Source organism: Epinephelus fuscoguttatus, linkage group LG16 (assembly GCF_011397635.1).
Source record: "Epinephelus fuscoguttatus linkage group LG16, E.fuscoguttatus.final_Chr_v1".
NCBI lineage: Eukaryota > Metazoa > Chordata > Actinopteri > Perciformes > Serranidae > Epinephelus > Epinephelus fuscoguttatus.
The window spans coordinates 13,691,888-13,718,547 of NC_064767.1; the positions used below are offsets into that span (position 1 = coordinate 13,691,888).

A 26,660-nucleotide genomic window follows, 5' to 3' on the forward strand; every position below is an offset into this window, starting at 1 on the left:
TGTAAGTGTCGCAGGGTGTTTTCAGGACATTATTGAGAAAAGAAGCTTTGCGTTTTCAGTTGAATTATCAGAGGAAGATAAAGACATGATAAAACAACGCTGTCTTATTAGCAGAAAATGCACAACATTCTACAACCACACTTTGATATCTGTTCAGAGGCAGAGGGTTAGCAAAGTTTAACAGGCAGTGTTGGACTGTCATGATGCACTGTGTAGATATGGTGGCCCTGTTTGTTTTCTCTCTTACATAAGAGATAACACAATTACAATTTGCCATATTTTTTGTCGACCATTTGGATGCTGAGGACACAACAGCAGACACTGGTGTAGGGAACTCATTCGTGTGGGGTCTCACAGCTTTTAAAGGTAAATTTTGTGACATTATATTATTAAAAACGATACAGTCAGGAAATGATTATGTAACATTTAAGAAGCTGAAAACGTTGGAGTGTAGCTGTACATACTACTGTGTGTTTACTGTGTTTTTCCTTTAAATTGGGAGAATTATAAGTACGTGACTGTGCAAAACAAACACATATGAAAACATGCACAAAGATGCAGTATTCATATTTAAAAAAAAAAGATCTGGGTAAACAAAGAATGTAAGAAGAAAATGAGAGAGCATACACAATTAAAAGGAAATCAAGAAATAAGACAGTAGTAGTCTAGACATTTCAGGAATACAAATTTGTCTTCTTATTATCATCAATACTGTTATTACATTTTCTGTTTGTTATTTGCTGAATGTTTTGTGCCGTCATTGATCCACTGACAGGTATTTCTAGTGAAATGTAAGTTTTCCGATAAATGATGACAGCTGATATACACAAAAGGCCTTTCTGTGTTGTGACAATATGATTATGTAACCCAAGACAGGTTACACTCAGTTAACAATTCAGGTATGTGTCATGAGATAACAGCATGAATTTATACACAAAAGATCAAACAAATGCCTCATCAAGTGGATTAATCAATCATGTAAACTTAAATCAGAGGGTAGAGGGGCATCAAGTTCACAAGACAGGCAAAACGTCCTAAACCTGTTGACATTAACATTCAACATTGCATTAACTAAACAATGTTCTGTGGCTGCTGTAAAGACCTCACAGCACTTAAAATACAATAGCCCTTTTAAATAGGAATTGTGCAAATTTGCAGGAAAGCCCAATCAGTCTTTTGTCAGCATTGGCAGTATAAGAACAAAATCGGGGAGTGCAGCGAAACTTTTTTGGGGCAATGGGGGGCGTGAGCAAGTAACAAAACGTGGAGCTCAGCGTGTGACGTAAACAGTGACGTGGGAGGGAAGCCGCGGCTGGTCAGTCCTTCGGCGATTCTCTCATAAGTCGGCCTGCCCTTCACCATCCGTCATCTGATGGTTAATGGCCTCTTCGTTTGTGAGGGCAAGGAGGGCGCGCAATTCCTTGTCTCCTCAGGTTTGTGTTTCCCTCCTGCTATCAGCTGTTTCCTGTTAGTCCACTGCCAGTGGGTTGTGGCGTCATCAACAGTTCCCCCCACAAGTCATCAACAGCTCCTCCCATGGCGGAAGGGCGCCTTGTTCTTTTTAAACCAAAAAGCCTCCGCCATTATGTCTACCCTACGAGGTGGAAAATTGGGCACCTCGGATCAACTCGTCAATCCGGCTCTGTGTGTCTGAACGCTCGCAGCTTGCCGGCAAAACGGCCCAAAATTCGCCGAAAATCTGGCAGTGTAAAAGGGGCTATTGTTTTTGTAACCAGTACTTGCACTATATGAAACTAACAGTAAAAAATGTACAATAGATTCTTTTCTTTTTTCTTTGTGGGTACACTGTATTTGTGTGAACTTGCACCTCGTAGCTTTAGCGATATCACTGAACAACAAGGGCAAACATTAAACAACATGTTCCCTTCCCATACTCTCATCTCTTAAACAGGTTTCACTCGGAGAAATGGAAGATTTCTACATTAAGTATTATAATGAAGAAGCTGGATCCATCATGTACGTGGTGCCGTGCATAATCATTTGTATCGGCCTTCCTTTGACCATCTTGGCCATCTATGCTCTTTTTTCTGAGGTATGAACATAATGCACATAAGGCTGATTGGATGCTAAACTCATAGAGGTTTAAAGATATCCACGGTCCCTACAGGAGGACGCCCACTGACCTTATTTGTCCCCTGACTTTTCCTTTCATACTACAATGAGGTTGATGGTTTTGGTTTTTAATGAAATGTCTCAGCCAGTGCATGGATTGACATTTTAAAAAAAGCCTGATACAGACACATCAGGTCAAAAATTTGGATAGGTCCAAGGCTTTGGTTAAAGACTAAAAACATGCAAAATTAATAACATTCCCATCATGCACTTCATTCAGTACACCTTGCTACACTGCTACACTGTGGTCATAAAGGGATGGACACAGTCAGCAACAATACTCAGGTAGGCTGTGGTGTTTAAACCATGCTCACTTGGTACTAAGGGGCCCCAAGTGTGCCAAGAAAATATCCCCCACACCATTACACCACCAGCAGCAGCCTGAACCGTTGATACAAGGCAGGATGGATCCATGCTTTCATGTTGTTTACACCAAATTCTGACCCTACCATCTGAATGTGGCAGCAGAAATCCAGACTCATCAGACCAGGCAACTATTTCCAGTCTTCAATTGTCCAGTTTTGGTGAGCCTGTGTGAACTGTAGCCTCAGTTTCCTGTTGTTAGCTGACAGGAGTGGCACCTGGTGTGGTCTTCTGCTGCTGTAGCCCATCTGCTTCAAGGTTCGACGTGTTGTTAGTTCAGAGATGGTCTTCTGCGTAAATTGGTTGAAACGAGTGGTTATTTGAGTTACTGTTGCCTTTCTATCATCTTGAACCAGTCTGGCCATTCTCGTCTGACCTCTGGCATCAGCATTTTCACCCAGAGAACTGCTGCTCACTGGATATGTTCTCTTTGTCGGACCATCCTCTGTAAACCCTCGAGATGGTTGTGTGGAGAAGTTTCTGAAATACTGAAGCCTGTCTGGCACCAACAACCATGCCACATTCAAAGTCACTTAATACACCTTTCTTTCCCATCGTGATGCTTGTTTTGAACTTCAGCAGGTTGTCTTGACCACGTCTACATGCCTAAATGCTGCCACATGATTAGTTGATTTGCTATTTGCATTGACGTGCAGTTGAATAGGTGTACCTAATTAAGTGGCTGGTGAGTGTATGTCAGTGAAATACATTATTAATCTCTGTTAACAGGTCTCCTTCCCTTATATGCGCAATCCTCCCTGCAATGAATATGTAATGAAGAGAGAGATGAACCTTGCAAACACAAACATTACATTCAGACTGTGACTCCAGTCTGCTGCATCTGTTTGATGAATACAGAAAACCTGTTTGGTCCAGAATGTATCATATTTTCTGAGAGCACAAAAGAGAGCGTGATGAAAAATGTATCAAAGACTGACTGCAGTTGCTGGGCAGAGCAAGATAACATATTTGGGAGGGGGTGGACTTCAGAACATGTTCACAACTGCTTTCTTAACTTGCGCCAATGTTTTCTTGCAGGTTCAGAATGATCACGTTGCTCCGATCTACGTCATCAACCTTCTCATTTCTGACCTCATTCAGCTCTGCTGCTTGACTTATGAGTTGGTACAACCCAAGGAAAGGACAATATTTATTATCATCTATCGCATTTACAGCTATTGTCTGGTGGCCAGTATTTGCTTCATGATGTGCATCGCGCTGGAAAGGTAGCTGTCTGTCTATCCAGTATGTGTGGAACTATTTCTGTGTCTGACCATTGTTTTACGATATGATGCTGAAGCTGTGTCTGTCTTGTATTACAGGTATTTGGTCATCGCCTGCCCACTGTGGTACCGCTTCAGACGAACCATCAAGGTCTCTGTGCTGGTCTGTGTCGTGGTCTGGGCCTTTCCTCTTGTCTGTCTCCTCCCTTTCTTTTTTTGGGATAATCCAGAGGTCAAACGAGTCATCTTTGCCATTCTCATCATTGTTCCTCTCCCACTGCTCATATTCTTCCTGGCTGGGACCCTCAAAGCCCTGTCTGCTTCCATCTCTGTCCATTCTGACGAAAAACGCCGAATTGTAGGCATTTTAGTCCTGGTGTTGCTGATTTACACACTGTTGTTCCTGCCAAGCATCATCTGGTCCCTGACAGCAGCAGCCATATCTAACAAAACTCTCTACTACCTGTTTCCTGTGTTTCTTAAGTTGAGTCCTCTCGCAGACTTAGTTCTGTATGTTTTCATCAGAAAAGGAACCGCTGACAGGCTTTTGGCCTCTGCATGTTGTTGCAAAATGGACAGCAATGATATCAGCAGTCCAGCATGAATGATGACAACATGTCCACAGTCAGCTTAATTTAGGCAGAGAAAGAGAAAGTGAGATTGAGAGAAAGGGAAGAACAGGAGAAGAAGGAGACATGTGGGCAAGACTTTATTGTCTATTAAATAGAAAGAAGAGAGACAGATTCTGTCATCAGCTGATATGATTTCCAAAAGTAGACATAATTCTACTAGTTATGTAGTTATGTGTGACAGGAATTCTGTCATCAGCTGATATGATTTCCAAAAGTAGACATAATTCTACTAGTTATGTAGTTATGTGTGACAGGAATTAAAGACCTGTCTTATATAGATGCCTGTCCTACCTATCAGATGTGTGCTCATGTAATCAAACCACTGTTACATATCAGCTGTGTGCTCATGTAATCAAATCACTCTACCTATCAGCTGTGTGCTCATGTAATCAAACCACTGTTACATATCAGCTGTGTGCTCATGTAATCAAATCACTCTACCTATCAGCTGTGTGCTCATGTAAACAAACCACTCTACCTATCAGCTGTGTGCTCATGTAATCAAATCACTGTTACATATCAGCTGTGCGCTCATGTAATCAAATCACTCTACCTATCAGCTGTGTGCTCATGTAAACAAACCACTCTACCTATCAGCTGTGTGCTCATGTAATCAAATCACTGTTACATATCAGCTGTGCGCTCATGTAATCAAATCACTCTACCTATCAGCTGTGTGCTCATGTAATCAAATCACTGTTACATATCAGCTGTGCGCTCATGTAATCAAACCACTGTACATATCAGCTGTGTGCTCATGTAAACAAACCACTGTACATATCAGCTGTGTGCTCATGTAAACAAACCACTGTACATATCAGCTGTGTGCTCATGTAAACAAACCACTGTACATATCAGCTGTGCGCCCATGTAATCAAACCACTCTACCTATCAGCTGTGTGCTCATGTAAACAAACCACTGTACATATCAGCTGTGCGCTCATGTAATCAAACCACTGTACATATCAGCTGTGCGCTCATGTAATCAAACCACTCTACCTATCAGCTGTGCGCTCATGTAATTTTATATAATTTTTTTTCTTTTAAATTAAATTATTTTTACTTAGATTTTATTACCACCTCCATAATTTATTTTTTGATTGATTTCCAATGTTTTACTTTTGGTTTATTTTTAATTAATTAATTTTCACTCAGAGTTTATTACAATCTCCTTTTTTATTTTTTTTATTTCAGTTTTTTACTTTTAATTTCTTTTTAATTTTATCACTTTTACCATCTTTTTATTTTGTTTTTCATTCTGATTTATTCATTTTATTTCTATTGCTTGTGTTATTAATTTATTTTTGATTAAGTCTTTTTCTTTTATTAATATTTACTTTCCCTATGAGTATCTCTCTATCTCCCCATGTAAACAGGTATTTAATAACTTCAGCGTAAAGCATGTTGTCAAAAGTTGTGGAAAAAATGTCAAACGATTGTCTGACATCAAAAATTTTGAAAAAACGTCATAGTATAGCTTGTCATCAAAAATCTTTAAAAAATGTCATAGTTTAACATGTTAAAATTGTGAAAAAACATCATTGTACAGCTTGTCATCAAAAATCGTGAAAAAACATCAAAATTAACATGACTTGTGAAAAAATGTTAGCGACTAGTATGTTGTCAAAAAAATTGTGAAAAACAATCATGTCGACAAAATTCATGGAATAACATCAGTGTAAAACACTAAAATGTCAAAGGATTGTCTGACATCAAAAATTTTGAAAAACATAGTATAGCACAGGGGTGGCCAACCTGCGGCTCGCGAGCCACATGCGGCTCTTTGCCATCGGCGTGCGGCTCTTCCGTCATAAAAAATCAATTTATTGTTATGAGTGCGTATGGCCCTTTAAGAAATGTAACAGGCTTAAGTGGAACGAGCGAGTGAGAGAGAGAGGAGTGCACACGGGCAGGTGAGAGGGTGTGGAGTTTGGGAGGAATGCAGGATGACAGCACGGATATCGCACAACAAAAATGGCAGGGAAGAAATGTCTTTGTGTGTGTGTGTGTGTGCCTGTGTGGAGAGAGAGACTGTGTGTGGATGTGTGTGGAGTAGTGTTGCACGGTATACTGGTACCAACGGTAGACCGCAGTAGGCTGCTACTTAAACACCACGGTACATGACCTCAAGGTGCCACTACTGTGGGATAAGTTCAAAGTCCAATCAAAGGAGGGTGAGTGTCCATGCGCTGGCCAAAAATGGCTATAGTGCTCCGCAGCGCAAGATAACGGCTTACCAGCGACCGAGAAGCCCGGCTCCAGGTGAATAAATTTGTGTCACGACTGCCCAGTAGTACCTGGACAGCCGAGCCACGGCGGCACACAGGTATGTGGTGTGTCAGAGGAGAAACGAGCCGTTCACATTTCTCTCTTTGTGGCAGGTAACGGTCCACAAACCTCACCGCACTTTAAGGACTGTTCGTTACTTATGAAGGGACTGTTCTTTACTTGTCAGGGGAGGAGGGTGGCTGGTTGATTTTGATTTATTTTATTTTGATCCCCCCTATGTTAATCACTTATTGATGCTGTTTTTGAAGTATGAATAAGTCAATAAGTAATTTATTCCATTGAAATATCATTGATGTATTATAGAAAAGTGATTTATCTTTTTATAAATGACAAAAGGCACATCTGCCTCATTTTTGCTGTGGTATCGTGATACTACTCAGAACTGTGATACTTTCACTGGTATCATACCGTGGGTCCCAATTTTGGTACCGTGACAACACTAATCTGGAGAGAGTATGAGAGTGGGAGAGACTGTGTGGAGAGAGTGGGAGAGGGAGAGACTGTGGGTGTGGAGGGGGGGTGGAGAAAGACAGTATGAGAGGGAGAGACTGTGTTACTGTGTATCTCTATTCATGGTTATTCATTTGTGTGTGAGATAAATAAATCTGGCTTTAAAAATTGGAAATGTATGGATTTTGATTTTATGTCATTTCGTGTTTGTGTGAGAGAGGGAGTGCGTTTGTAAGCACATGTGTATGATGTGGCTCTTTGTACTAACACGGTAATTTTTGTGGCTCTTGGTCTCTGACTGGTTGGCCACCCCTGGTATAGCATGTCATCAAAAAAATGAAAAAACATCACTGTTCAGAATTTCTAATTAAAAAAAAAAGTCTTAAGGTCAAAATCATGAATATATATCATAGAATAGCATGTTGTTAAGTGCCTGTGTATTTTTGGCCCGCCCTTTTGTTTTGTGTTTACCCTTTTCTTTTTTCAATTTGCAGCTAATCCTCATCATTCCTCACCAGCAGGGCATAAATGAATGAAGGAGGAGTCGTGCCAGTATGGAAGGGAATCGTGACCAATATTTAAATTAAAATGCATTTGCAGAAATGCTTTTTCATTTTAAGAATGTGGCTGCATTATTTGACTCATAAATAAGATTAATCATCAGTCATCCTATTTGCATTTTCATTTTCTTCTTCAAGACTGCTCATTCTTTCACTTAATTAAAATGAAAAAGAAAAAGACATTTGAGATTTAATTTTCAAAATATGCCCCAGCAGATAGATACCAAAATTCAATTTGAAATGTAAAATTTGAAAATTAAAATGCATTTGCAGAAATGCTTTTTGATTTTAAGAATGTGGCTGCATTATTTGACTCATAAATAAAATTAATAATCAGTCAACCTATTTGCATTTGTCTTTGCTTACTTTGCCCATGTTAGCATACCCAGAGTTTTTATGTTACCTTTGGTGCTTGTTATTAACACTCTGGACTTGCCATTCCTTATCCATCCACCAGAGGCCCTCAGACTCCCCAGCTGACGCTTCCATCCACCAGCTCACCAGTTCCTCATTCCCCAATTACCCACAGTACTCATACCAGCCCATCTTCACCTGTCCCTTGCCAGCTTGCTGTTGTTGCTTCATGCACCTTTTTTCCTCCCAGCCACCTGAGCCTGCACCTATTCCTGAACCTTTATTCTGTGCATGGCTGACCCACAGACTGATTACTCTCAGTGTTACCCCTCTGGATAAGTGTGGCTGTTTTGACTTCCTTCTGGGTTGCAACCCTTACCTGCCTTTGATTCTGGTAAAGTGAACTTTTATCTTCATCTGTCCACCTTCGAGTTTTGATTTTGGGTTCAAGCCTGCTGTTTATCCCGAGCCATTAAAATAAAATGAAAACACTCACTGGGGCCTTTTCCTTCATAATAAGTATTGAGAATAACATATTTAAGATGTCGAACAACAAACTTTTTCTTGTAATGGAGCACTGGCATTGATGTGGTATTAAAACTTGTACTTAGGGACATAAATACTACTTCTACAGATAGATGAGTTCCTTGGTAGAGACCCAACAAAGAGTTGCTCCTACTGACAAAGTTCTAAGAATAATATTAGGATTGTGGTGTTTAAGAATTTCCACTTAAAGTTAAGACAAGATGCTGGTGAAGATATGTTATTCACAAAGCATTATATCCCTTAAGAGAGCTCCTAAGGTGGAAAACTGTTCGAAATCTCGAGGAGAACTTTTGGGAGGCTTAAGAGTTTCTTCAGCAGAGAAGAAAAGGGTGAGAGGACAGAGATGGGAGAAACGTTTCCAAACGCTGAGTTACTGAGTTAATGAAACCCTACAGATTACACTGTGCAGGGATTATGTTTGTGGTCGATCTTATTAGAGATGTGCACATATTTCCCATCCAATGCAATAACATTATAATGCTAAAAGTGATGACAACACTAAGATATTCACAACTGGGGAAATGCAACAGTGCAGCAGTGATGACTTAGGTCTGTCTCAACCTTCCATCAACAGCAATCACACCAACAATGACTCAGTGTTATCTTGTGGTGCACCTCATTTTAATTTCCACTGGGTGTCCACAACTTGCAGGCTCACAAAAGGGTGTGTGTGTGACAACCAAACACATCTGTTAAAAGAATGCATCACGCCTGGCAACAGGGTCGACCACACCTCCTCACTAAGCTAAAAGTTTCTGTCCCTCCCTTGATCAGCGTTGCTCTGAGAACTTTCCTGAATCACTCCTAATCTAAGACTCCTTCCAAAAAGTTTTTAGGCTGATTTAGGAGCTGTCTGAGAGTGTTCTCAAAGTGTTCGTGAATACATGCCCTGATGGTGATGAGTATGAAGCATCAGCCTAAAGGCCCATTGATAACTGTATCTCCATGTGCAGTGTTCTTAATATTTCAAATACACCACAGCTTGCTCTGACTGTAGAAGAGAATGTTGTTTAATTTTATGGATGTGGATAATTCACCGTGCAATAATTCAACTGTCACAACACTCTGTAAAATTACTCAAATGTGCAACATTACTCACTATTCTTACTATATAATGACGAAAACTCCGTCTGTGGGTGTGTGTGTGTGTCTGTCTGTCTGTGTGTCTGTTCCATGTTTTTCTCCTCACTGACTTGGTCAATCCATGTGAAATTTGGCACAGTGGTAAAGGGAGGATGGGAATGAAGCAATATTACATCAATTGGCCAAAGGGGGGCGCTATAGCAACCGACTGAAATTACAAACTTTGATTGGGCATATCTCATGCCCTGTATGTCATAGAGACATGAAACTTTGCACAGAGATGCCTCTCCGATCTGCATGAAACTGGGTGAACATAATCTAGGGACCAATATCTAAAGTTCCCTCTTGGCAAAAGTTGGAAAACTTACTAAAACTGAGCTTCTATAAGGCAATGAATATTGCGGAGGGCGTGGCTCATCACATAAAGGTGTATAACATCTCAAGGGTTTCACCCATCACCACGCAACTTTGTAGGCATATGACCACACATAATCTGAGGGGACCCTCCATTATTGACCCCATCAAACAAAATGGGGGCGCTAGAGAGCTCATTTCTTATCTAGGCCTAACCGCCATATGGATGTTTACTAAACTTGGTAGATATGTAGAACAGGACGCCTCAAGGTGACTGGAGAAATTTAACTCTAATTGGCAACTGGGTGGCGCTATAACAACAGAAAAATACTTAAAAATGGCTAAAATGCGACCGATCGCTGTGGCTCCCCCTGTGGACCAATGTTTTGGCTTTTTTTCTAATTTTTGGTATGACTAAATCATGGTATGGTATGCTGTACATAGTCACGGAAACTGTCAGTGTGTCATGCTGTCAGTCAGTCATTCTGTCTGTCCCACGTTTTTCTACTCACTGACGAGGTCAATCTATGTGAAACTGCACATAGGCATTGAGGATTGGCATAGGTAGAAGGTGACAAAGCTACCAATGGGTATGGACTAGTATTATTCAACATACAATGCACATAACTGTACATACACACAGACATACATATGCGCATATGTGCACGTATGAAAATGTAAAGCCGGGTTTGAACTTTTCTTTCTTTCTCCTTCTTTATTCGTTACTATTTCTGACATTTTTATATGTGTGCAAACAGGTAGAAGATTGTGGATGTCTTCTCTGACAGTCAGCTTTTCACTCCACCTCTAAGTGAAACCCATTGTCCTGAATAAATGTTGGCAATGTTGTATGTTCTTATGTAGTGGATATGTTGACTCTTTACATTTAAACAATGCTGTGGTTAATGTTTGGTTATGTTTGTGCTACAGTCACTGCTGGAGATCTAGTCATGTGTTGCATAAGAACAACCAGTGTTGTTGTTTGTTGGTTTCAAATGGTGGTCTGCAGCTGGGCAGCCATCTCACCAAGGTGTCGCACCATCCACCATCCTCTCCACCTGCTCATGACAAAGTCAGGTTATATGCATATAATCAGAATATGTCACTGTAGAAACATGAATATAAAACATATGAAATGTAAAAACTTATATTGGTGGTTTGCAGAAATGTGAAGTGGCAAAATGTTCCTTTAGTGACTGGGTTCTCCAGTGTCACTGTTTAGAGTCATTATAAACACTTTTGCCTTTTGATGTGGTCTGACAACATATGAGCTTGTTCTTTTCTAACACACCCTGACCCTGACATCCATGCCTTTTATTCTCTTTGGTGAATCTTACTTGCAGGTTTTTCTTCTGGGCACTACTGGAAAAAAAATCAGCTTCAGTTCAAAATCAAGGTCATGCAGAAGTGTAAGTTGAAGGAAATTCATTCAGGTCCTGCAGCTTTTGAAGGTAAGGTTGATTTTATATCACTTCTCTCGATCTATGCTTATCCAATACAAAAAAACAACAACCTACAAATGTAGTGATCCAAAACAAGGAGAGCAGGAATGCAAATATATGCAAACTGTGAGAAGCTGATGGCTTAGGGCTGGAGGACTATACTGCTGGTCTTTTGGCATCCTCCACCCCGCTGTGCTTCATGTTCATTTAAATTTGACCTATTAAAAACAAAGCATCTGACTGTGTGACAAACAAATAACCTGAGATGATGGGAAACATGTACAATATTTTGAAGAAGGGAAGTAAAGGATGTGGAAATGAAAAAAAAATAAATAAACATGAAATCAGAAGAAATGTTCTTCCTGTAAGTGATGACAGCTGCCTATACCATCAACCCACTCTAAGCCTATTTCACTATAGGTATGAATGGGGTCACCAGTCTTAAATTAATTATATTAATTACTGGATTGTGTCAAACTGAGTTTGTGAAAGTAACTGAAAAAACTGAACTCATTGGGATGATAACTGTGAGCATTTCTAAGCATTTGTTGGTCACAAAAGCTGGCCAGATCCCAGAGTTTCACTCCTGTGATTTTAGAGCATGTTTCAATGATGCGATGCTGTACAGGCTGTTTTTATCCTGCAGCGTGAGGTTGGGGAACCAACAAATAAAACAGAAACACAGGATGCTTTCAATAAAAGACTGATAAAAATGACAAAGAATGGTGGGACAGTCAGAAAAGGAGTCAAGTTTGCGGAGAAGATGGATTCTCTGTTGCTCACGCTTTACAATATCTGCAGTGTCCACATCAAATCAACAGTGTATACATGTTTCTTTCCTGTTGATTAAATCTGCCATTGCAATGTACTTTGCATACACTGTACATGCCTGCCCACCGTTCTTTAGATGCAGGTGCAGATTATCATGAAACCAAACGCCCTGTCGTCATTCACCGTATGTAGACTCTGGATGTGAGGGGCAAACAATGGCGTAGGGAACTCATCCAGGTCGCTGCGGTCGTGGAGCTCTCAAAGGTAAATTTTCTCACAATTTTTTTTTTCCTCTATATGTTAAATTTTTTAAGAGTTAAAGAAAAAGAACAGTCATAAAAATTAATATACAGGTTGTATAGTTCTCGCATTGAACTTAATTTGCTTGTTTTTTTCTCTTCCTCTCTTCCCTTAAATACAATTTTGATTTGTTAGAAATATATGTATTTTACTGTGTAACAAAGATATAGCAGATAACAGTTAAGAATATGAGGTGAAGAATTTAAGAGCTAGGATGAACAGTTTCAGGGATGGAGCTGATGTATACCTACAGACAATACTTCCCTGATGCACGTACTCGAAACTATGAGTGGGAGTAATAGTGCCATCTGGGGGTCAGAGTGGGAGCCGAAGGGTCAGATGTATAGAAAAGAAGGAGAGAGCGAAGGTAGAGAGAAGGAAGCAGATAGTTCAGGGAGGGTAAAAGCTTAATTGGGGTCATCATCTGTATAGTAGTTGTGTTACTTTTTTTCTTTTGGAGGTATTTTAGTCTTTGATGAGAGGAGACAGTAGAGACAGAGAGAGATGGGGATGACATGCAACATGCTTTGAACGTCCCTGGAACATTTTTATACCAAAATGTTGTCAGAATAAACAGCAAAAAATGAGGCATACACAATCTTTAAATGATATTATAATGTAACAAATATTAAGGAATGTCAACTGAAAACAAAAAGCTGTTTTTATTATTTGATTGTCTATAAGTATAATGTATTTGTGTGAACTTACACCTCACAGCTTTAGTGATTTTTCTGAACCATGTCGGGTAGATATTTCTTTTATTATTCTCCTTATTATAATCATTAGTATTTTTATTTTTCATTCTAAAAACTTGTTCCCTCTTTATGACCTGATCTCTTAAACAGGTTTCACTCAGGAAAATGGAAGATCCCTGCAACAGTTCATGGGAGGACAGCTTTGATTACAGCAACTCCTCCTATGACTACTACGGTCATAATGAAGAAGCTGGATTCATCACATTTGTGGTGACATGCATCATCATTGGTATCGCCCTTCCTTTGACCCTCATGGCCATCTTTGCTCTTTACTCCCTGGTATGCATTATGACTGAGCTTCATTTAATTACTGTAAGTGCTGACATGCAATCCGTTGTTTATATAACTGACAGGGAAGGCAAAATGAAGCCACACCTCTGACTGTAGTAAGATGTGAGCAAGATAACATTTTTGGAGGAGGTGAAGTTCAGAACATCTTGAAAACTGTCTTTTTTCCTTTCACCAATGTTTTCCTGCAGGTGCAAAATGATCACGTTGCTCCGATCTACGTCATCAACCTTCTCATTTCCGACCTCATTCAGCTCTGCTGCACAATCGTTTGGTTGATAAAACCTGAGGACTGGAAGAAGTATTACATTTTTTATATTTACTTCTTTGGTGTGATGGCAAGTGCTTGCTTCATGGTGTGCATCGCCCTGGAAAGGTAGCTGTCTGTCTATCCAGTATGTGTGTACCTACTTCTGTGTTCAGCCATTGTGTTATGATATCATTCTGAAGCTGTGTCTGTCTTGTATTGCAGGTTTTTGGTCATCGTCTTCCCACTGTGGTACCGCTTCAGACGAACCATCAAGTCCTCTGTGCTGGTCTGTGTCATGGTCTGGCCCCTTCCTGCAATCTATATCCTCCCTTCCTATTTTTGTGTAAATTTTGTGGTTGAAGAAGCAATCTCCGCCACCTTTTTACTCCTACCCCTTCCACTGCTCATATTCTTCTTGGGTGGGACCCTCAAAGCCCTGTCTGCTTCCATCTCAGTTCCGCCTGATGAAAAACGCCGGATTGTGGGAGTTTTGGTCCTGGTGCTGCTTCTTTACACTCTGCTGTTCCTGCCCAGCATCATTTGGTCCCTGACAGAGAATGGCAGAAATAACAATATTGTCAGCAACGTGTCTTTTGTGTTTCTTCGATTAAGTCCTCTCGCAGACTTAGTTATGTATATTTTCATGAGGAAAGGGACCACAGACAAGGTTTTGGCTTCTCTTTGTTGTTGCAGAATGGACAGCAATGATGTTAGCAGTCAAGCAGTATAAATGATGGCAATATGTCATCACAACCTCATGTGGGCAGAGAAAGGGGAGTAGGCAAACAGAAATGATAGAGACAGGACCAGGGGTAGTATATATATCATATATGAACATAAATCAATACATAAATGATATGTAGACTGTATAAATCATCATTTCTATGCACAGAAAGAACTGGCAGATGTTTATCAACGGAGTATACATGTTTCTTTCCTGTTGATTAAATCTGCCGTTGTGATGTACTTTGCATACACTGTGTACATGCTTGCCCACCTTTTTTTAGAAGAAGGTGAAGGTTATCATGCAACTATACACCCTGTCGTCATTCACCGTATTTAATGTAGACTCTGTGGATGTGAGGGACAAAACAGCACACATGGCATAGGGAACTCATATGTGTATATGTTATATATATAGTATAGGTTATATTTATATATTTATATATTTGTATAATAAAATTGTCAGTAGGAATCTATTATAAAATATGTTATAAAATATATGGCTTCTCTGCATAAACTATAAAAAAAGTTTAAAAGAAACTATTCAATTAACAAATAATTCCTTATTTTCATTGGTATTTTTGCCCATATATGTGATGATTTGATTGATTTCAAACATTAAAAAAGTAATAATGAAATGAAATAGAATATACTAGTCCATACCCATTGGTAGCTTTGTCACCTTCTACCTATGTCAATCCTCAATGCCTGTGTGCAGTTTCACATAGACTGACCTCGTCAGTGAGTAGAAAAACGTGGGACAGACAGAATGACTGACTGACAGCATGACACACTGACAGTTTCTGTGATTATGTACAGCATACCATACCATGACTTAGTCATACCAAAATTACAAAAAAAACAACAAACATTGGTCCACAGGGGGAGCCACAGCGATCGGTTGCATTTTAGCCATTTTTAAGCATTTTTCTGTTGTTATAGCGCCACCTAGCTGCCAATTAGAGTTAAATTTCTCCAGTCACCTTGAGGCGTCCTGTTCTACATATCTACCAAGTTTAGTAAAATCCATACGGCGGTTAGGCCTAGATAAGCAATTAGCTCTCTAGCGCCTCCATTTTGTTTGATGGGGTCAGTAATGGAGGGTCCCCTCAGATTATGTGTGGTCATATGCCTACAAAGTTGCGTGGTGATGGGTGAAACCCTTGAGATGTTATACACCTTTATGTGATGAGCCACGCCCTCCGCAATATTCATTGCCTTATAGAAGCTCAGTTTTAGTAAGTTTTCCATCTTTTGCCAAGAGTAAACTTTAGATATTGGTCCCTAGATTATGTTCACAGAGTTTCATGCAGATCGGTCAAACTTCCTAGGAAGAGATCAATTTGAAGTGTTTTTCAAAAAATTCAAAATGGTGGTAAATCTATATAAGCGGAAGTTATGGGTTCTTGAGGCAAATTTGTTCCTCATGAGGAGAGGCATCTCTGTGCAATGTTTCATGTCTCTACGACATACGGGCCATGAGATATGCCCATTCAAAGTTTGCAATTTCAATCGGTTGCTATAGCGCCCCCCTTTGGCCAATTGATGTAATATTCAGTCAATGAAGAGAAAAACGTGGAACAGACACATCCACAGACAGAGTTTTCATCATTATATAGTAAAAATAAGATTGTAGAAAAAAACCCTCCAAAACAGTGACAAACAATAAATCATGAACAGACCTACAATGAGAAACATGAATTAACATTTCATATCCAAAAAGCTCCAATCCCAAACTATACTAATCAATCACTTATCAAACTATTACATAAATGCACTCTCCTCACCATCGATCAACCACACATTTACACCACTGCAATTAATCTTAATACCTGATAATCAATATTACCCTGTGTATAAAACAAATTCAAAAGTACGAATTGAGAGTACTAACAACAGTGTCACCCTGAGTGTGCTTTACGTTCCCTCTAATCATTTCTGTACCTTGTGAAAATACTGTCTTTGTACCTGTTTTTAAACTGTCTGATATCTTTACTTTGTCTGATTTCCTCACCCAGTTTGTGACATGTTTTGATGACACATGAGGTTCGCAAACATTACAACAGGCCTGTATGTACTTATATGCATTGTGCATGTGTGTGAGGTTTTACCTGCCATGAGGAATGTTAGATAGTGGCTGTACAAGATGGAGCGGGGTCATAAATGTAGTTCCTTAGTGTTCTTCCTTAAGTTTCTGCTCGTCTGTCTTGAGTCAGAGATCAGAATTCTTTGTAAGAATTTTGAGTTGCATTTATCAGTAAGGTACAGCATGCTAGTTTTTAGGGTGTGATGTAACAGCTGTTATGTGCTTGGCAATATGGATGACTTCAAATTTCACACTTTCCGAAAACTTATACAAACTCTGCATTTTCTGGAAATTCAATAAAAACTTGTTGCCAAACAAACACGGGCTCGTCTGCCTTTGACTAACTCACTGAATTGACACCTGATACATCAACAGAATCTCTGCTGGCTGACAAATCTCTATTGTCTCCTGGTATATGTCAACATATAACCCAACCATACTGATAGCAGGGAGGCGTAAAGCAGTATCATTTGAATAACTAAATAATTTCTCATACTTCTATTGGAGTTTTTTTTTCATACCTACATTTATTCATTTGGGATCACTTGAGGTAATGTCAAATGATCAGGGGGGACTCATCAGACAATGGGCCCCTGGGCACAGGTATGCCAAAGGCTCCCCATCTCTCTTACGTAGGAGCAAGACGCACAGATATTACAGTCTTTTAGCCCATTTTGTGTCATTGCTTTGCATCTTCTTTGGTTTTGTATTCTTTTGTGCCTCTTTGAGGTAACTTTGCTTCTCCATGTGGTCATTTTGCATCTCTTCCTGATCAATATGTGTTCATATGAGCAAAGTTTTGTAGGTGAGAGCCAGGGGGACCCGCTTAGACTTTGGGTCCCTGAGTCTGTTCCCAGTAGGCCCATTCAGTAATCCTTCCAGGCAAATAAGAACAGTGAGTCTAAATGTACTTGTTTTTCTCTGTTGCGAGTTTGTGAAGCAGACACAGAAAAAGAGGAAGCTGCTGCAGGGAATCACTGATACCATCTGTTAACTGACTGGTTAGCAGGTTTTAACTGTATTTTTCCAGTAGGCTTTTACGCTGTTGTATCACATTATGCATTTACATCTTTAACTGTGTGTTTTTTGTAGATGCAGATTAAAGGTAACATCCTTTTGTCTGTTGGGTAATTATACAGTCAGGGCTGCTAGTGCTGTTCATAAGACTGCACTTATAGTAAATGATTAAGTGATATATTATTGTCACCTTTATGACTCAGAAGGTCCAGGCTCAGACATATTAAGTATCAATCAATGAATAGTTTATTTGTCACATGGAATTACACAACATACAACTCCAGTGAAATGTGAACTTGTGTCCTTGTGTCTTTTTTTCTGTCTTCTTGCATTGTTGGCTGCTGATTTATAATTGTCAATGTTTCCAGCTGGTTCTAGTATGGTTTCTGGTTGTGGAATGATTTAACGCACGCACATCCCAACCACAACAAGATGGTTGTATTGTGGCTCCGCCTGAACACAGCAATGCCCCACTGCAGCCGCCTCTGAACGGCGTGTAGCAGTGATCCACAGCATAAAATTTAAAACCCCAAAATATCTCTATATATAATTGATATATCATCTTAAACAAGTTCAAGTTATTTTGGGCAGATTGTGTTTTGCATGGCTAAAACCACCAGCGACCTCTCATTTAGCAAGGCGTGACATATGTTACAAGTAAAATGTAGCGTTACCACTGCTGAACAGACGCCTTGTTTGCCTTGGACAGGCGCCCCGAACAGTTGGGGTTCACTGCCTTGCTCAAGGGCACCTTGGCTGTGCCCACCTTGGCACTGACAGCACAAAGGAGAGTTTGATGCTCTGCCTGCAGTTGCTGGGCAGACATATTTGGGTGGACTTCCGGCAGGGCTGCTTTGCGTGACCCTATAGGCCCATGACACACCAAGCCAACAGCTAGCCATTAGTCAAAGTTGGGCTGTTGGTGTGTGACTTCTGCCCTCGTTAATACGGTGTATTCTGCACCGCTGCCCCTCGTTACCCTTTGTTGGCTCCTTTTCTTGTTTTTTTTGGCCAAATCAGCATGTTGAATGAGCGTTGGCACAGTGAATGAAATCACTATGATTGGCAGTTCAGCTGAGCAGACGAGAAGAGAAACCAAAGTGAGGAAATAAAGAGCTTAAGTCAGGAGGGAGTGAGATCAAAACAAACTTGTTGCATAAGATTAGATTATTTTTCTTTAACCATTGAGCTCTTTTGCAGAAACGTTTCCTGATAGTTTCTTATTGTTCACTGGCGCATGGTAAATATGCTCTGCTCTGATAACATTGGGTTATGTTGTTAATGTGCTAACTGGCTAACTAGCATGAAGACGGTCTTCCGGTTTCCCTTTTTGTATGACTATTATAGAGGACCACCATCTACTGGTATGAAGGGGTACGTCTCTTCTCACACAGACGTAGGACATACGTGCTTGTTAGCCTTCAGTGTGGTGTGTTCATGTACGACTTTTTGGCTAAGACACGGCAGTGTGAGGCAGCGCAGCACAGGGGCCTTTGTTGCTGCTAGTTCTCTGAAGTCAGTTTGGTGTGTCTGGGCCTTATGAGCCAGGTCCACCCCTCGCTCCTCCACAGCTCTCATTCAAATGTGGTCCCTTCTGGCTCCAAAAAAACAAGATGGCGACGAGGTCGTGGTCCTGGAGCTTTTGAAGGTATGGTGTATTTTGCATTACTTCTCTCAGTCTATGCTTATCTAACACAAAAACTATACATTGAATTAAATTGTGAGAAGCTGACAGCTAAGGGCTGTAGGATGACAACATACTGCAGTCAAAGTAGTTACTTGTACCCCGAATATTCAAATTTGACATGTACGAAACAAAAGTATCTGAATGTGTAACAAACAAGTAGAGTATAAATAACACCAGCCAATGCAAATCATATTCAGTATTTTGATGGACAAAAGACAAAGAAGTGATGACAGCTGCCTGCACACACAACCAACTACAACATGTGTCTTTCCTGTTGATTAAAGCGATGTGATGTACTTTGCATACACTGCGTTTTTGCCTGCCTACCTTTCTTTAGAAGCATGTGCAGATTATCATCAAACTGTCTGTTTTGTGATCACAGCCATATTTATTGTACACTTTTTGGATGTGAGGGACATTGGCGTCGAAACCTCATCCAGGTCGCTGTGGTCTTCGAGCTCTCAGAGGTAAATTTTCAAACATAACATTTTTTTTTTCTGTATGTAAAGATTGATGTTAGGGACACAGAATTACAAAGTCAAAAAAATTAATGTGCAAATTGTGCAACAGCTTTGAACCGATGGTGTACACTTTACTTCAGTTAAACCACTTTCTGGTAATTTGCTTGTTTTTTCTCTTCTGCCCTTTTAATACGATTTTGAAGTGTAAGTATGTCATTGTGTAACAAAGAGATAGCGGAGAATAAAAACGTTCTGAAAAAGCTAATAAATACATTAGTAACATTTACAGTATTTGGAATAAAGAATTAAAAAAAGAATCAGGTGATACAGTTTAGAAATGTCAGGAATCTGTATATCTAGAAAATGCTTACAAAGACTTCTTTTTCGTCTTTGTCTTCTTCTTATTATTATTATTACCTTTTCTGTTTTGTATTTACTGCATTTTCTGACCAACCCAGCGAGAGGTATTTACAGTTATGTTTGCAGTTTTCAGAAAGTTTCGGGAAGAATTTGGTGGTGCTGTTAAGAGATTCCAGAAACTGAGTCTCTGTATCTATTATTATTATTATTATTATTATCATTATTATTATTATCATTTTTATTTCTATTATCACCTTTTCTGTTTTGGATTTACTGTATATTCTGATCAACCCACAGAGAGTTATTAATGTGATGTTTATAGTTTTCCAGGGAAAGATGAGAGCTGAGATATGCAAAACAGCTTTGTGTGTTGTGACAATATGATTGTTGGTGAAAGGTCTTCCAGTAAGATACGAATACGTGTATTGTTACCCCTACTTGACAACATTAGGTAGACAATAAGCAACATCTTTCTTTCTATAACTTGATCTCTTAAACACCAGGTTTCACCGAAGAATGGGAGATTTCAACAATGACAGCTCCTCACAGGACGGAAGCTATTATGACAGCTACAGTGGCGACTACTACATAAAAGTACCTACCTTCAACTCCTTCTTTGTTGACTCACACAATGAAATCTACAATGACTATGTCCCTCAAATATTTCCCCAAGTCTTCTACCCCCCCACTGCCATCTATAATCATAACAACATCACCTTTGGCTCCAATAATTACAGCAACATCACTTTGGGCTCCAGTGATTATATTTACACCCCCTTTGGGTACTACGATTATAATGACGAAGCTGGATTCATCATGTACGTGGTGACGTGCATAATTATTTGCATCGGCCTTCCGTTGACCCTCATGGCCATCTACAATCTTTATTCTCTGGTATGTACATTATGGTAGATTTATTTATTTACTGTGTGTGTGCGCCAAGAATCTTTATCTGGGTATGGGGCCCTGATCTGGTGACAGGGGGTTGGGATGAAGTGTTGTAACGATCTAAAAATCAATGGGAAATTGGGAATAACTTACTTTATAATATAAAATGTGCATAAAGCAAATTAGACTCCAAACCACTACAGTTTACACGTGTGACTCCATCCAAGCCTTCTCTTATAGCCCCGACACATCAAACCGACATCAAAGAACTAGTGGCGGTGAAAGCCATCTGTTGTGTTGCACATGAATGCATCGCAAAGACGACAAACTGATGGCCAACAGGTACAAAGGTTCTACCACTGCATGAGAGGAAATTACCCTGAAGCGAGTTAGCCAGTTAACACATTAATAAGACAATCCAGCAAAGATGGGTAAAGGTTACTTTTAAAGTAATCAAAGTACTTTACTGCGTTACTTTTTTTAAAGTAACCAGTTACTTTACTGCGTTACTTCCTGAGTAAAGTAACTCAAGCACTTTTAAAGTACTTTTGAGTATTCTACATTTCCTATTGGGCAATGGACCACAGGGCGCTAAGCCTACATTTTTTTTGTCTCCAAAATTAAAGTTATGGACCACTTGCCCTTCACTGAGATCCAATTCTCCCATCACAGCCGTCACTTTGACCAGTAGAAACACAGAACGATCTGCTGCCGTAGACAACTGTATGACAACAACACCCCAGCATTTTTAATATGTCCTCTAGGGATGTTACCACACAGAGTAAAAAGGGGAAGCAAGCGAGTAAACAATGTTACATCCTCATGGAGACGGACATAAAATAATAACATTACATTACTACATTATAGACAGTCCGTTATTTATTAATCGCTCTGTGGTTTTATATTCTTACTTTTTATGCGCTCCCGTTGTCTTTATAAAGTTAACATATCGTGCCGTCATTTTAAACTCAACACTTCCTGAATTTCTTTCAAATTAAAAGCCCCTTATAACCTCGGCTGATAGAATCCCTCAATTTTCTAAATAGGCTTTTATTGTGAAACATTTGTAGGAACTTGGTTGTGGAGGATCCAGTAGCTTGAATGTTTGCGTACGGTGCTTCAAATGTAGCTCCTGCCATCTGCTGACGCTTTTAGATGACTACATCAACATTTCGGCCAGCACATGAACAGACACAGTGACTGAAATGATAGTAAAAGTAATAAAAATAGGACAAGAATAACCCGATGACATCACACACGTTGTGAAAGACGACCGGGGATAATTGGTGAGTACCATCGTATAGTGTGTCATGTCTGCCGGCTAAGTCACGGCACGAGTTTATGACTCCACAATCGTGTAATGTGACATAGTGATTTTCAGAACGGACAGAAAGGTTGTGTAGTGTGTACCAGGCATAATGCAAGTACTGAGTCTGACCTGTCTGTCAGCAAGTCCTCCTCCATCTTTTTTTTAGACTCCACCGTAGACAAGGGCAGCATTTCTTCTACCACGTAGCGAGCCACAAGCTTCATGGCTTCTTTCGGACTGGTTTAACATTATATCCGTTATTAGAACCAAAAGACAGTCGTTGCTGTTTCGGAGCTGAAGGACGTTACAAAGTAACGCGTTATACCCAACTGTGAAAATTAACACAAAATATCAGTAACGTTTCTGCTTAAGAGTTCAGCGGCTAGAAAATGAATCTTACCTTGTGTAACAAGTTTGTTTCAATCACATACGCTCTCAACTTAAGTCCTTTGTTTACTTTCCTCACTTCCATTTCTCTTCTCGTACGCTGAGCTGAACTGCCAGTCAGAGTGATTTCATTCACCATCTCACCATCTCCAACGCCTATTCAACATGCTATATGGGCAGAAAAGAAGACAACGAGACTTAATGTGCACTAACATTGCATGACACACCGCAGCAACTATGGCAACAGATAATCGCTGACAGCCCAACACTGACCAACGGCCTACCATCGGCTGGGTGTGTCAGGGCCTTTAAACTGTAGAGATTAATGGCAACATTTCGTTACAACTCAAAGGAAAACACTATTTGGGGTTTTTACTGAAAGATATCTAATGTATGGAATTTTGTGGATATTCAAGGTCCCCACAGGATGAAGCTTTCTGACCTTGTTTATCCCTGACTTTTCCTTTAGCATCACTATGAAGTTAACGTTTGTGGTATTTAATGTAATGTCTCATCAACTATTGAATGAACTGCTGTAAGATATGATGCAGACATTCATGGTGCCCAGAGATTGATTTGCAGTAACTTTTGTAATGTGACTTGACATGTCTGGGATAAAGTGGACTTCAGAACATGTTTACAAATGCTTCCCTCACTTTTCCCAATATTTTCTGGCAGGTGATGAATGATCGTGTTGGTCCAATCTACGTCATCAACCTTCTCATTTCCGACCTCATTCAGTTCTGCGGCATGATCTTTGAGGTGGCACAACCTAAGGACAGGACAGTCATTGATACATTCACATATATTTACGTATACTGTCTGGTGGCCAGTGTTTGCTTCATGGTGTGCGTCGCTCTGGAAAGGTAGCTGTCTGTTAATCCAGTATGTGTGGAGCGATTTCTGTGTCTGACCATTCTGTTGTGATGTAATTCTGAAGCTGTGTCTGTATTACAGGTATTTGGTCATCGCCTGCCCACTGTGGTACCGCTTCAGACGAACCATCAAGATCTCTGTGCTGGTGTGTGTCGTGTCGCTGTCCTTGAAATATTTTATTTTACCTTTCTCGACATTAGGAACAAAATTGATGAGTTGTAGTCCATGTAATCTCTGTAAACGGATATCTGCACATGCATGCAGTCGGCAACAGTACAAGAGTTTGGTATCAGAGGCATTCTGGTTTCAGTTTGTGGTCCGAGTAGTATTGACCAGTCATGTTTGAGTGGGCATTGGTTGCCTGCAGGTAAACAGACCATGTGGAGAGCAAAAGAGGTGGAACTCAGTTGCTTGAAATGCAATCATGGAACCTATCCCTCTTCAACATGTCCTTGATTCATTGCTCTGTAGAATTAGTGAGAGCTGTACCACAGGATGTATATTTCTGACTTTGTGTTTCAGGGACTTGGCTCTGTGGTTAGTGGCATTGGTCAGCTTTGTTAGATAAGAAATACAGATCTGTAATGTAAGAAGTTTTGTTAAAAGATTTGAAAAATTTCTGCTGGTCAGCTGCTTCCAGCTCTCACACTGCATTTCTTCTTCTTCACCTTCCTGATTCACTTACTTTTGAAATGAGTGGTTATTGTAACTAATCATTATTTTCAGTAACTGCGACACAGGTTATACAATGTATGTCTATCCAAAACTGTATTTTTGTTTTTGCTGTTTTTGACCAATAATGGTCAACTTACTGTCTATTTATCTTTATTTAATCTGTGATACAATTAATCTGTATCTGTAGAATGTCTCAAAAGATTGTATATTTACAAAAACAATAAAGTTAGTAAGTTTGAACATAAAACATCTTGTCTTTGCACTTTTTCAATTGAATATAGGTCCAGAAAAGATTATTGTAAGTCATTGCATTCTGTTTTTATTTAACTTTTGCACACAGTTATAGATTTTTTCCAATCGGGGTTATTTTTGTTTTAGTGAATTTTTGCAACATGTGAAATCCACTAACATTCAGTTAACGGTGTATTTGTGACATTCTAGTCTGAGCTCCATCCCATTTATGAGCTGTTTATATCTTCTCTGCCAAGGAGCATGCCATGTTGTATATTTACAGGCGATAAAGTTAGGAGGTGGAACATTTGAGTATTAATTGGAGGTGCTAAGGAGTTGTGGATATAGCCTACCAATATAAGCACACAGAGTCCAAATCAACAAAAAATCATGCACACTGTGGAATTAGAGGGACCACCAACAACACGTCTTTATTTTAATTTTGCTGGGCTCCCCAATCATGAGGAGGCAACCCTGGATATAGCAGAGCAATACAAAAGAATGGCAGCTCATGACAGGCTAATATATTGTTACTCACCACAAGACGTCTTTACAGAAGAATAGACCGTCTGTTATTGTGATTGCTGGTAAAGGCATCGATGATTTTATCTGCGTCCAGTTCTTTGGTCCTCCTGATGATTATGGTCAAGAATGCCAGGGTACTGTTGCACGTATGGCCACTGCCATTCCTCAGGTATGTCTTCAAATGCTGGAAGCAAGATGTGCTGTGCTCGGGCAGGACCTACCGTAAATAATGTACCTATTCATGTTGTTTCTAGCCTAGAATGGAAAACCATTGGTTCTAGATAAGGCATTTCACGCTTTGTCATCGGCCACCGTAGCTCTCGGCAGAGGGGAGAAGATTCAGCTGGTTGTAGTTAGCAAATTCACCACTAGATGCTGATACATCCTACACACTAGACCTTTAAATGTCCCATTTCCTTTCTAAGCAGTAAGACTCTTGTTATTAACAAACTCATATCTGAACATTAACACATCTGTAAGTGTATCATGTTGTATTCAGGGCATTATTGAGAGAAGAAGATTTGCATTTTCAGGACACACATATCAGAGGAACATATGAGACATGATGAAACCAAATATCAACTCCATGTTTATAGCAGGAAATTCATAACATTTTCAACCACAAATTGATATCTGTTCAGAAGAAGATGATTATCAGTGCTGTACTCATTGCTCAATGCTCACTGTGGGGATGTGGTGTCCCTGATACATGCTTGTGTGCAACAGTTTCAGTTGCGGCACTTGCATATTAATGTTCAGAGTAAGCTTTGAGTCATACATTTTTTATAGTTAAATCTGACACTTAATGGAAATAACATTACTGCTGGATAAACATGATCAAGGATATTTGCACCTGCTGACTCATCAAAACTGCAAAGTCTTGAATGTACAGACTTAACATGAATTAACTGATAACCACTTCCTTTATCGTGTTTTATTAATCTCACACTAATGCATTTTGTGCCTGTTTCCTCTCTTCCTTTAGAGATAATGATAATCTAAATCTCCTCTACTACGTGTTACAAATAACCATATTTATTGTAAACTTTCTGGATGCCGAGAACACCACATCAAACACTGGTGTCGAGAACTCATTCAGGTCGGGTCTTGCTGCTTTCACAGGTAAATTTTGTGACCATATATTATATGGATTATTGAAAAAGATACGGACACTACAAACAGTCAGGAAATGATTATGGGACCTTTAAGAAGTGGACAGATTTGGACTGTAGCTGTACATACTACTGTGTTTTTCAATCAATAGATAAAGTATACTAGTGAGCTTATATGTCTAGAGCATTTTACAAAGGCTTTTTCATCATTAATACTGTTATTACATTTTGTAGCATTTACTGTATGTCCTAAATCATTAATCTACTGGGAGCTACTTATAGTGATACAGCCAGTTTTTCAGGAAAACATGACAGACAGCTGAAATATGCAAAGGTTATTTGTGCTGTGATAATAAGATTACGTAACCCAAGACTGTTTACATTCAGGTACTGATTCAGTTTATGATGCTTCATGAAATAGCTACACAAATCTGTACACAAAAAGATAATACAGATGGTTCACCAAGTGGACTGATTTCTCATGTAAACATCCTCTCCGGAGAGCAGAGGTACGCCAGTCAATATGCATT

At 39.7% G+C, this 26,660-nt stretch overlaps 2 protein-coding genes and 1 pseudogene across 2 annotated transcripts in view; all 3 read left to right on the forward strand.

Annotated features, from left to right (window-relative positions):
* Positions 1-26,660, forward strand: part of LOC125903332 (G-protein coupled receptor 4-like) — a 127,319-nt gene that overhangs the window by 27,349 nt on the left and 73,310 nt on the right. The gene's annotated exons all lie outside the window — the stretch shown is intronic.
* LOC125903335 (G-protein coupled receptor 4-like) lies at positions 340-4,531 on the forward strand (annotated as a pseudogene).
* On the forward strand, positions 12,381-14,523 carry LOC125903846 (G-protein coupled receptor 4-like). Its single transcript, XM_049601007.1, has 4 exons — positions 12,381-12,464; positions 13,346-13,534; positions 13,735-13,919; positions 14,016-14,523. The coding sequence occupies exons 2-4, from the start codon at positions 13,361-13,363 to the stop codon at positions 14,521-14,523; spliced, it is 867 nt and encodes a 288-aa protein (XP_049456964.1). The 5' UTR covers positions 12,381-12,464; positions 13,346-13,360.

Coding starts and splice junctions, on each gene's coding strand:
- LOC125903846 (XM_049601007.1), top strand. CDS start 13,361: ATGGAAGATCCCTGCAACAGTTCATGGGAGGACAGCTTTGATTACAGC. Junction 13,535..13,734: donor TCTTTGCTCTTTACTCCCTG/GTATGCATTATG, acceptor GTTTTCCTGCAG/GTGCAAAATGATCACGTTGC. Junction 13,920..14,015: donor GTGTGCATCGCCCTGGAAAG/GTAGCTGTCTGT, acceptor CTTGTATTGCAG/GTTTTTGGTCATCGTCTTCC.